The 10,896-nt window shown below is 51.1% G+C and overlaps 1 protein-coding gene across 1 annotated transcript; it reads right to left on the bottom strand.

Annotated features, from left to right (window-relative positions):
• Positions 1-223: 223 nt before the first annotated feature.
• Positions 224-9,622, bottom strand: LOC123344909 (zinc finger protein RFP-like). Its single transcript, XM_044981410.1, has 7 exons — positions 9,203-9,622; positions 6,821-6,916; positions 6,018-6,248; positions 5,191-5,213; positions 4,364-4,479; positions 2,655-2,714; positions 224-984 (listed from the first exon to the last, which is right to left on the bottom strand). The coding sequence occupies exons 1-7, from the start codon at positions 9,617-9,619 to the stop codon at positions 467-469; spliced, it is 1,461 nt and encodes a 486-aa protein (XP_044837345.1). The 5' UTR covers positions 9,620-9,622; the 3' UTR covers positions 224-466.
• Between the last annotated feature and the right edge of the window lie 1,274 nt (positions 9,623-10,896).

Raw genomic sequence — 10,896 nt, 5'->3', positions numbered from 1 at the left:
TTTTTTGTGACAGTTACAGGGTTACCAGCTCTCCTGTAGTTACAGGGGAAGGAGACTTGGAACCCTGTGGCAGGAGCTCTGGCTGGGAAACACCAGTGAGATCTAATCCCACAGATCTGTACAAACTGCTCCCCACTGCTGCTTCTCCCCAACCCCCCAAACCCTGATTGATTCATGCTGTGTCGCTGCACCCCCACCTCCGCCTGTCCCCAGCCCGGCTGTTAGTTCTGCCCCCCCTGCCCAGCCCCCGCATCTGCCCCCACAGGGCCCCTCTGATCCTTATGCAGCCTCAGGGGTTCTTCATCCCTGCCCCTTCCATCCCTAGGGCTGCAGGGAAGGGGAAGGGTCTCCACAGGGCATAGAGATGAGGTGCCAGGGGCTGGGTAAACAGGAGTCCTCCAAGGTCATAGAGACTGAGGCTAGAGAGGCTGATTTCTGGTTCTCCAGTGGGATATTTCAGCCCATCTCAGGGACACAGTCTGAGCCGGGATTCCCCCACCCCGAGCCAGGGTCGGATTCTCTCCCCAGGGATGGAGCCCGGCGGGAAAGTGAAGATCGGGGCCTCATCACCAGCATCGATAAATGTCACCTGCCCCTGGTCACAGTCCAGACAAACCCGGATCCTGCTGGGGACCCGGCTAAGGGGCAGGGGGGTGCGAGGGGAGGTGAGAGCCCAGAACTGACCTTCCCAGTATGCCACAGCCCAGATCCCCCCCTCAGAGCGAAGGCTGATCTGTCCCTTCCTGCCCACAGACCCTCTGGCCTCCCCCATGGCCCAGAATCCCCCACCCCCCATCTCCCCCTCCACCTCCCAGCAATGTCTCCCTGAGGTGAATCCCTCACAGCCCAGCACACAGGGCAAATAGTCAAATCTCTCGGGGTTGTTGGGCAGTTGCTGCCGTGTGTCTCCCCATCTCACACTTTTCTGATCCTCAGACAGGACGAGTTGGGGATGAGCCGTGTCTGGATCCAGAGTCACAGTCGCTGGGGAGAGAGAGAGAATCAGAGCATTAGGGGCAGAGCTCAGCCCTGGGGGAGGCTGCAGGTCCGGCTCCAGGCACCAGCCGAGCAAGCTAGTGCTTGGGGCAGCAGATTCCAAGGGGGTGGCATTCTGTCCTATCCTTTCCTTTTTTGCTCTTTGCCGCTTCCGCCACCCGTGCAGGTTTTTTTTGTTTTTGGTTTGCTGCTCCTGCCGCCCTGTAGGGGGCAGCGGCATGGAGGAGGATCCCCCATTTGCTGTTTCTGCTGGCTGGCAGGTTTGTTCTCCCCCTCCCCTTCGCCACTCCGGCCCCCATGCAGGTTTTTTTTTTTTTGCTTGGGGCGGCAAAATAGCCAGAGCTGGACCTGGGAGGCTGGGACCATTTCTCACACTCCCCAGCAGCCCCGTCCTGGCTGGGACAGGCCTGGATCCCAGGGAGCTGCCTCTGTCCTGGGCACCTGAGACTGAGCAGAGATGTCACTGCAGCTCCTCAGTCTTTATAATGGGACCCACTTCACTAGTTTTTCATTTGCTTGCTGAGGCTTCAGCTCTCTGCTCCCTCTGCTGGGGCTGCTCCATTCCCAGCATCAGAGACCCAGCAAGGAAGGTTTTAGTGAGGAGGGAGCAGAGGAGGCAGGTACCAGCTTTGAACTCCAGAGGGAAGCTCCCTTCCCTAAATGCAGCCTCCACTCCCCAGCCAGAGTAGGAAGAGCCAGTTAAGAAAAGAGAGTAGGAAATGGCATTGGGTGGGGTAGCCTCCATTCAGGGCCAACTCTAGCCATTCTAGAGCCCTACCCAGCCCCCTACACACATCCCCATTGTGGGTGGTGGACCCCCAGGCCTCTGCAGGGTGCAGGCTGGCTTTTGGGGCAGAGGAGAAGTGCCTCCCAGCACTCACCGGTGGTGCGTGAGTGCAGGCCCGACATGCAGTAGTCCTCAGGGGAGTGGGGGCAAGGCTGGGACGGAGCAAGAGAGGGAAGGAGCGGGGTGGGGGCAGAGCAGGTGTGGGGGCCATGGGAAAGAGGCAGGACAGGGGCAGAGCAGAGGCTGGAGCAGAACTCAGCTGCCTAGGGCACCAGGAAATTTTGTGCCCCAAATTTCCTAGTGCCCTATGCAGCTGCATACTTTGTGTATGGGTAGGAATGGCCCTGCCTCCATTCCCGGGCCAGGGAACAGAGAGGAAGATGCAGCACTGGGGAAGAGCTGCTTAACATCAGAGAGTAGGAAGTGGCATTAGGTGGAGTAGCCCCATCCCCAGTCTAGAAAGAAGGGAGGAGCTGGCAGCATCACAGGGAGAGCATCTCTCCAATCCAGGAAGCAGGGACCAGCTCCAATGGGGGAGCCCAGCCCTGCCCAGAGGAAAGGAAGGATGTTGGAGGAGAGTGAGGGGGAGACCCCCAGCACTGGGGTAAAGCAGAGGGATGTGTCAGCCCTCAGGGCAGAGAGCTCTGTTCACAGGCTGCTCAGGGAGAGATTTTCTGTTCAGCAGTGTGGGGATGAACTCAGCACTAAGGTTGGTGTCAGGAGTGTTTGTGTGACTTCTCCTCGCTGTTCAGTGTCTTGTTTTTAGGGTTGTGTATGTCCTGGTTGGTATTGGTTTGGTTGGTAACTTTAGCTACAATCTCATGAAGACGTTTTCTGATCATTGAAAGACAATCTCCAGCTGCAATCTCACCCTGTCTGAATGCTCCTAGGGATCCTCCTCTTTTTGTCTCTAGTGCAGATGGCAGAGTGTCTGGAGGGGAGAAGGAGAAAGGAGATGAGATTTCAGGCTTTCATATTTATAACAGTGTCCCCACTCTCAGCTCATAGAACTGTCTTTTAATTATGACAGAGAAAGACACCAAGAAACACTCAGATGTTTAATATAAAAAGGTCTGAAACCGTCTCTTTCCTCTCTCATTCAGGCATCTCCCAGCAATGGAACCAACATCCTTGCAGCCTCACAACTATCCCAGGACACACAATCTGTAAGAGATTTACTTTTCCCTCCTCATCCCCTCCCTCCCTTCAGACTCCAGTTGGTTTGTCTCATTCACTTGCTGCCTTTTGTCATAACCTAGACCCAGAGCCTGCAAAGACTTTGGCATAAAAGTAACTTTACCCACTTGGGTCCCTTTGACACTAACGGGATGTTGACAGTTTGCGAAATCCTGGCTCTAATTGTGAGTCATTGGGTCTGTTTACTCAGTGTCTCTACAGAGAGCAGCACGATGGGGCCTCGTCCTCCACAAGCAGAAACAGAAATAAAAGTAAAATCATTTTATAAATGTGGAAATTTAGGTGGTGGAAGGTTGAGTTAATGGGATAGATTTACCCCTGTACCAGCAAAAGGAGAGAGGGGAGGGGCCATTTGTGACTCCGCTGTTCAGTGGCTGCAGGGGCCGGTGTAGACCTTGGCACAGGTGGAGGAAGTTCTGAAGCCAGCCAGAGCTACATCCCTGTGACAATGGCCCCCGTGTGTCTTGGCCACTGTGCAGAGTGTCAGAGGCCCAGCTTTACACTGCCCACCTCGCTCTATCCCTTGTCCACCCCACTCCCTCTTCCACCCGCCCTCACCACCCCCACCCCATTCCCAGCCCTCTCAGGAACACACTTTGTGCCTGCAGCTGCTGGGAAGGAGGCACCAGAGGCCCCTGTGCTGGAGGGATCCCTGATTGTGGGGGAAGGGCTTTCTCCTTCTCCATAGCCCATTTGGCAGAAACTAGCTGCAAACGGGACCTGAGCACAGTGATGGGCTGGATCCACCTTTTTTGAAATGTGCCCCAAGGCTGGTGATGGGCTAGTAGACAGGGAGGGCTCTGAGTTATAGAGAGTTCTTTGCAGCATGTCTGGCTGTTGGGTCTTGCCAAAATGCTCGGTATTCAACTGGAATCGGGAAGGAATTTTCTCCAAAATCAGATTGGCAGAGAGCCTGGAGGATTTCTGCCTTCCTTTGCGGTGTGGGGCACGGGTCACTTGCAGATTTAAACTCGGTCAGTGGTGGATTCTCTGTAACCTGAAATCTTTAAATCATGATTTGAGGACTCCAGTAACTCAGCCAGAGGTTAGGGGTCTATTGTAGGAGTGGGTGGGGGAGGTTCTGTGGCCTGCAATGTGCAGGAGGTCAGAATGGATGATCATGATGGTCCATTTTGGCCTTAAAGTCCATGAGTCTGAGTAATTTCTTTCTTTAACAGTAATTATAATGGCAGGACATATTTTTGGTAGAAATAAAGGTTTGAATTAATCAACCTGAGTGACTTGGACCCCAAGTGCGTGACATTCTCACCCAACAATTAAATAGAAGCATCACTTAATTGTGAACCAATTGGCCAGAGACACTCTCCTCCCTCACTCTCAGAGACTTATCCCAATTTCCATTCCCAGATCCCTTCTAGATACCTTTGAACTTCTCCAGGGTCTCCAACAGCACAATCGTTTTCTGGGAGAAATCACTGACTCGCTCTTCCAGTTCAGGAGAAATCTCCTCTGGCTGCTGGAACTTCCCCTTCTCACACCTGGAGGGAAACAATTTCACGTGATTATATTTTACTGTGTGACTCATTATAAGTTCTGGCTAGTGAGTCGCTGCTCTAATGGGCCTGAAGTTAGAATTCCTTGACTTCTCCCAGCCTCAGAGCAGATGCAACACAGCCCAGGGCCGTACAACCTTCCCTTCAAGGACTCATGAATATTCTTCAACTCTGGTCTGGAGAGACCAGCTCTGGGGACAAAAGGGGAATTGAGTCTCTATGGACAATTCACTCCTTGGCCTCCATGCTCTGAGGGTCAGGAGGTTCCCAGGTGAAGTGCTGTAGAAATCTGCCCTCTAGGAACTAGACTGAGACACCAACTACCCCTTCCCCAGCTCATTCCACACAGGTCTCCAAACAGCCCTCAGATGGGGAAAGGCTCTTGAAAACTACTGCCCTGGGCTGAATGGTAACCAGGGCCCCAGCAGTGACAGGCCCGTATTCCATCTCCACAATCCTCAAGAGGCCAGTCCCCCAGGAAGGTGACATCTCTGGGAAATACTTGAGGTCAGTCCTTCCCACTGACTGGAGAATCCCAGAATTTTCTCTACAAGGGTGAGAAGCTCAGGATGAAGTTGATCAGAGAGATTTTTATCCTATTTTGCTGTAGAGCCCTGAGGAGATGCAGTGCTAACATCACCACCAAGCTCTTTCCCAGTGTTGTGAAGTGTGAAGGAGAGTGAGCGAGCCATGTACCTGCTGAAGGCACTTCTAATATCCTAGAAGAGAGAGAGACAAAAGAATTTCATTCCCCCTCTAACACACACATGTGATTCCAGGGAAGGGATTTTGCAAATATGGGGAAGGGAGGCCCTGCCCTGGCCTAGGGTCATGGATTTCCTGAGCTGATGGGGCTTTTCCATCTCTCATATCTTTATGTCTGTGACTTTGCAAAGAATAATAGTTATTCACATCAGCAATGCACACACCAAGTTTCACCATGGTCTCCAACTGCTGGACTCCAGTGCTTAGGATTCAGGGGCCCTCCCTTCCCTCTGTGGGGGTCTGGCATGTTTCTAATGACAGGTGCCAGTTTCTAATTGTCCCTGGGGGTGTTCAACCCATGCCCCACCCCCACTCCAAACCTTCCCCCAATGCCACCCCCGAACCCAACTCTTCCCACTCCTACTCCTACTCCACCCCCACCCCTGAGCAATCCCTCCACGCTCCTCCCCCACAGCCTCTCCTTCACACAATGGAACAGCTGATCACAGCAGGAAGGGGGAGGAGTTGATCAGCAGGGTAGCCAGCACTGAGCAGAGGAAGCTGGCCGCCCTGGAGCACCCACCTCTGTTTCTTATATATATATATATATATAGAGAGAGAGAGAGAGAGAGAGATTCCTATCTCATAGAGCTCTAAGGGACCCCCAAGGTCATCAAGTCCAGCCCCCTGCCTTCACTAGCAGGACCAAATACTGATTTTGCCCTAGATCACTAAGTGGCCCCCTCAAGGATTGAACTCACAACGCTGTGTTTAGTAGGCCAATGCTCAAACCACTGAGCTATCCCCTTCAGTCTCACCTGCAGGAATTCACTTGCTGGCTTCTGACACTTCCCCTCCATCTCACGGATCAGCTCACTCAGATGGGAAATTTGCTCAGAGAGTTTACTGACATTTTCATTCTGGATCCTCACAATCTCCTCATCCAGCTTCTCCAGCTGGGCCAGCAGGAGTTGCTCTTGTTCCTCCAGGAATTGCCGCAGTTGCTGAAATTCAGACACAATCTTCTGCCTCTCGGTTTGTGTTTGTTTCTATATGAAAATAGGGCAAGGGCTGGTCAGAGACATGGATGGAGCCTGGGGACTTTTCATGGAGAGCTGAGCTTGAAAATCCAAAGATTTCTGATGTTTGACTCTACCCTGTGTGTACTAGGCAGGGGATTCTCTCGCACCTTCCCCTTTGGTCCCTGTATCCCTCTGAAAGGGATGTTTCCATGCCTGTCATGGTCAGCATATTCTGTTATTTATGGTCTCTGGAAATTCAGACCCAGAGCAGCAGGAGGCAGGACTCAGCACTACACTGACAGGGACGCCAGGGGAGAAAAGAGAAACAAACATTTAACAAAATGACCAGACACAGCGGACAGCACTTCACGGGGACATTCAGTTCACTTGGGGAAGATTTTTGTGAAAGCCACAAGGGCTAGACATTAACTCATCCACTGAAATGGAAGCTTGGGGCTTGTCTACACATAGATCTAACCCAGCAATCGCTGATCATGGAGACACACACAAGATCACATTCACCGAGGCTACAGAGGAATCTTCCTCCAAACAGACCTCCCACTGCCAATCCCTGCAGGTTAACAACAACAGGCACCTACCAGATACTCCTGGCTTTTTGCCTCTTCAGTCGCTTTCAATCCCAGCACCTTTTCTCTCTCTTCCCTCAGAGTCTTCAAATGGGCCTGGATTCTTTCCTGAAGAAACAAAAATGATTTAGGAGGTTTCATCTGGATAGTTGAGAGGTACTTGGAAGTGGGTGTTTTTCCACCCAAAACCCACAATGACTGTGGTTCTAATCGCTTTGTGACATCAGAACCACCAAGGAGATGAAACCTCATTAATAGAGACTGGGAGCATGTCATATTCAGACTTGTTATCAATTCCAGTTCAGTCTTTTTAGTAATTAGACAGAGATCTCAATTATAACCAAGATTTGCTGGTATTTGTGAATTGATGAGTGGTACAGAGCATAACAGGGCACTGAAGTCACATGGGGGCGAATCAATAAACCTGTGTTTGAAAAGGTTTATCGAAGAAAGTGATACAAATCCCAGAAGCCACCAGGGTTTAAATACAGGCTGGAATTTCATCCCTGAAGTCCCTGGGACTGCACTGGCTGGACCGAACTGGGCTAAGTACCAAGGCAAACGCCACAGGACGTCGGGAGGCCATTTGTCTGGCTGGAAGCTGCGCAGTCCCAGTTTTGTGGAGCACTGTCCCTGTCCGGTTGGGACTCAGCACTGGACATGGCCTTGTTCAGGATAAATGAGGGAGGAGGAGGAGACCATGCCGGATTTGCATCTTGTGCGCCATGATGCGGTGTCCCCCCACTGACCCTGGTGGCTGGGCAGCTGTGGGAGCTCCAGCTCCAAGCTCCTCCCCCACATCACCCGCAGGGACTTAGAGCTGCAGGGGCCCCCACAGCCCAGTGGCAGACTAGAGCTGTGAGGTCACTCTGCCACCTGAAAACAGCCAGGAGCTGTTGGGTTCCCTCTCTGTTCACAGTGGCTTGGAGCTGCTATTTGCCATGGGCATCGGGGGCACCGCCACATTTAATGTTTAGGTGCCCTGCCATCCAGCGCCCTTCCTCCCACAGACCCTCTCACTGCCCAGAGCCCCTCCACAAACCCTCCCAGAGACCCCCTCTCCCACACCCTGCCCCCTGGGCGCACTCACCAGCCCTGCTGGAAGGTGACTGTGCCCACCACCAGGCAGAGCGAGGAGCACTCCAGTAGGGTTGCATGGTGCTGTCTCCCCGTTAGCTTGCCCCCCCTCTGCCAGGACCCAGGAGCAGGAAATCTTGAATTTTTAGGTGCCCCTAGAATGATGATGCCCCATGGGAAAACCTGAGGACGCAGAAGGACACCATTGGCGGGAGGAGGGGGCACCTCTATGCAAAATGATGCAGGTGGGGGCACGCTGAGAAAGACGGGGGCATGCCCAAGTAGGCAGGTGTGGGGAAGTCCTGTATTTTGGGGATGGATCTGTGGCCACCTGAACTAGACATGCAGGGTGGTATAAAGAACAGTTGGGGTTTGCCCCAGTGCTGTCCTAACCCCTTTCAGTGGCAATGCGCTCTGGGTAGGTCCCCCACTGTCCCATTCCCTAGTAAAGATCCCGGAAGCAGTGCATTCTCGGATATTTCAAAAGGCTTCATTTGGGGTTGATGAAGCCACTGTGGCTGGTCCTTGCCCATGTAACCTCGCATGGAGCAGCACAGGAGTTCAGGATCCCAGTGAGAAACCTCCTCTCCCTCCTAATGGACAAACTTCTTCATGGGAGAGTTGTTGCTGAGTTGGCAGCATGGCCCAGTGGTTAGGGCCCTGGACTGGGACAAGCGAAAGCTGGTTTCTCTGCTGAGCTCAGCCACTGACATGCTGCGTGACCCTGGGTAACTCACTGCCCTGCTTTGTGCCTCAGTTTCCCTTCCCATCCTTTGTTTGTCTTGTCCATCTTGACTGTAAACTGCTCAGCACAGGCATTGTCCCTCGCTGTGTTTTGTGCAGAGCCCAGCTCTCATCTGGGGTCTGTAAGGGCTACCGTGAGGCAAATACAGGTACTAATAATATGTTCTATGATACAAATCAGTAATAGCAACAATCGTTTGTAACTTCCCTGTCTCCAGTCTGAAGGCAGCACTGTCACACAAACCCACCTGCAGCTCTTCTGATGTAAACCTCACTGATTCTTAACATCTTCCATTGTATAAAAAGTTCCCTCATTTCACAAGTGGAAGCTGGGTTTGAAAAGGGTTCAGGACCTCAGAGAAAAGTTTCCCGCTTCAGTTATCTTTAAAGATTTAAGTTTTCCCTGATTTGCCACACTGCCAGATCATTACTTTTGTTATGACATCTCCCGTACCATGAAGGCTTTACAGAGCTGAATGATGCATCACACCTGTGATATGCAACTTTCAGCAAAATTAACCTGTAATTAAAATACAAAGTTATTGCCCATTAAACTTGACAGCAATTCCCTACCTTGTTCTCCTGGGCAGCCTCCTCTAAGGGGACCACCCTGTGAGCTCTGTGAGCCCGGGACAGATGGCAAACCAGACAGATGGATGTTTGATCCTCTTCACAGAACAGTTTCAGAGTCTCCTGGTGTTCCCCACACACCCTCTCCTCTCCTGCTCCCTTTGCTGCCTGTAAACTCAGCCGTTTGACCATTTCTACCATATTTGCCAGCTGCCTGTTCGGCCTGAGGTTTCCTTGTTGCACAGTTTCTCTGCACTGAGGGCAGGAGACGTCTGTATTTGATCCCTCCCAGCACTGGGCGATGCAGGCTCGGCAGAAATTGTGCCCACACTCTATAATCACAGGGTCCTTAAAATACTCCAGACAGATGGGGCACGTAGCTTCCTCCTGGAGACTTTCCAAGGGGCTCTCAGTGGCCATGGCTCCCTCTGGACAGTGTCACAGGGTTAGTTTCACTTTCCTGAGCTCAGAAATATGCCCCTGGCCCCACCTGCAGCAGCAACAGGGTGTTTCTCTTCCTGGAACTGACTCAGGCTGTTTGCTGAGCTGGACCCAGCTCGCTGGTAACATTCCAACCCGGTGACAGGTTTCAGAGTAGCAGCCGTGTTGTATGAGCAAAAATAACCGAGGAGTTCTTGTGGCACCTTAGAGACTAACAAATTTATTTGGGCATAAGCTTTTGTATAAAATGTAGCAATAAGGCTCTGATCCTGCAATCAGCCCCCTGGACTGGTTTGAAGGGTCACTTGGGCTTCACATGGACATCAGCATCTGCCTGTCCTGATGAGCTGACAGAACTGTGTGTCTAAGGAGTGATATTTAGGCTTGGCGGAATTAATTTGATTTAATATAAGATTAATCTCGGTAAGTAGTTTGTCTAGTTAAACTTTCACAGTTGCCCATTTTGATCAATTTAAATGTTCACAGTTGTGGGAAATTGTGGGGGGAGGGTCAGACAATATTTTAATCAGACAATAATTATTTAATGACAGTACATGTGGAGATTCAAAACATTAAAACTTTATAACTGTTAAAACACAAATTGTCAACATCACCTCTCAAAATATACCTGGTCAATCTCCTTAACTCAAACTCTAGTAAGTTCTCAAGCAGCATTTTTCTTACTGTGCCTATTTGTAAATTTCACTTATTATCAATGGAAATATTTTTTATCAGTTTGTGTGTGTCCAGTGGAATCAGCATTTAGAGACATCTACTGATAAAGTCTAATCCTTCCAAGTCCAGGGATATTCAAGTCACAGGCCAAAAATGTGGTTAAGTCGGAATCAATTTTTCCAAAGGCCTGTTTCTAACATACACTAAGGCTGCTCTGGCTCTGTGTAAATCAGTGTTGCCAGCATTCATGATTTAATAATGAGTCTCGTGAACACAAGAATGGCCATACTGGGTCAGACCAATATTCCATCTAGCCCAGTGTCCTGTCTTCTGACAGTAGCCAAAGCCAGGTGTTTCAGAGGGAATGAACAGAACAGGGAATCATCACATGATCCGTTCCCTGTTGCCCATAACCAGCCTCTGGCCAACAGAGGCTAGGGACACTTCAGAGAATGGTTTTGCCTGATATTTGGTATGTTTGTTAAAACCCCAGCTCCTGGAAGCATGTGATGAAGTGAGACTCTGGCTTCCATTTCCTAAACAAAGCAAGTTTCTGGTTCTTTTGGCTGCAAAGAAAAACT

The sequence above is a fragment of the Mauremys mutica genome, chromosome 12, assembly GCF_020497125.1.
Source record: "Mauremys mutica isolate MM-2020 ecotype Southern chromosome 12, ASM2049712v1, whole genome shotgun sequence".
NCBI classification, from domain to species: domain Eukaryota; kingdom Metazoa; phylum Chordata; order Testudines; family Geoemydidae; genus Mauremys; species Mauremys mutica.
Note: the sequence above shows the minus strand (reverse complement) of the source record. Positions and strands in the feature narration are given on the sequence as shown.

What these genes read in the sequence shown, in the direction of transcription:
- LOC123344909 (XM_044981410.1), bottom strand. Translation starts at nt 9,619, where the DNA reads ATGGCCACTGAGAGCCCCTTGGAAAGTCTCCAGGAGGAAGCTACGTGC. An exon ending in AGGCTGCCCAGGAGAACAAG is followed by an intron (nt 6,917 to 9,202) that starts GTAGGGAATTGC and finishes TTGTTTCTTCAG; the next exon opens with GAAAGAATCCAGGCCCATTT. An exon ending in CAGCAAGTGAATTCCTGCAG is followed by an intron (nt 5,214 to 6,017) that starts GTGAGACTGAAG and finishes TCTCTCTTCTAG; the next exon opens with GATATTAGAAGTGCCTTCAG.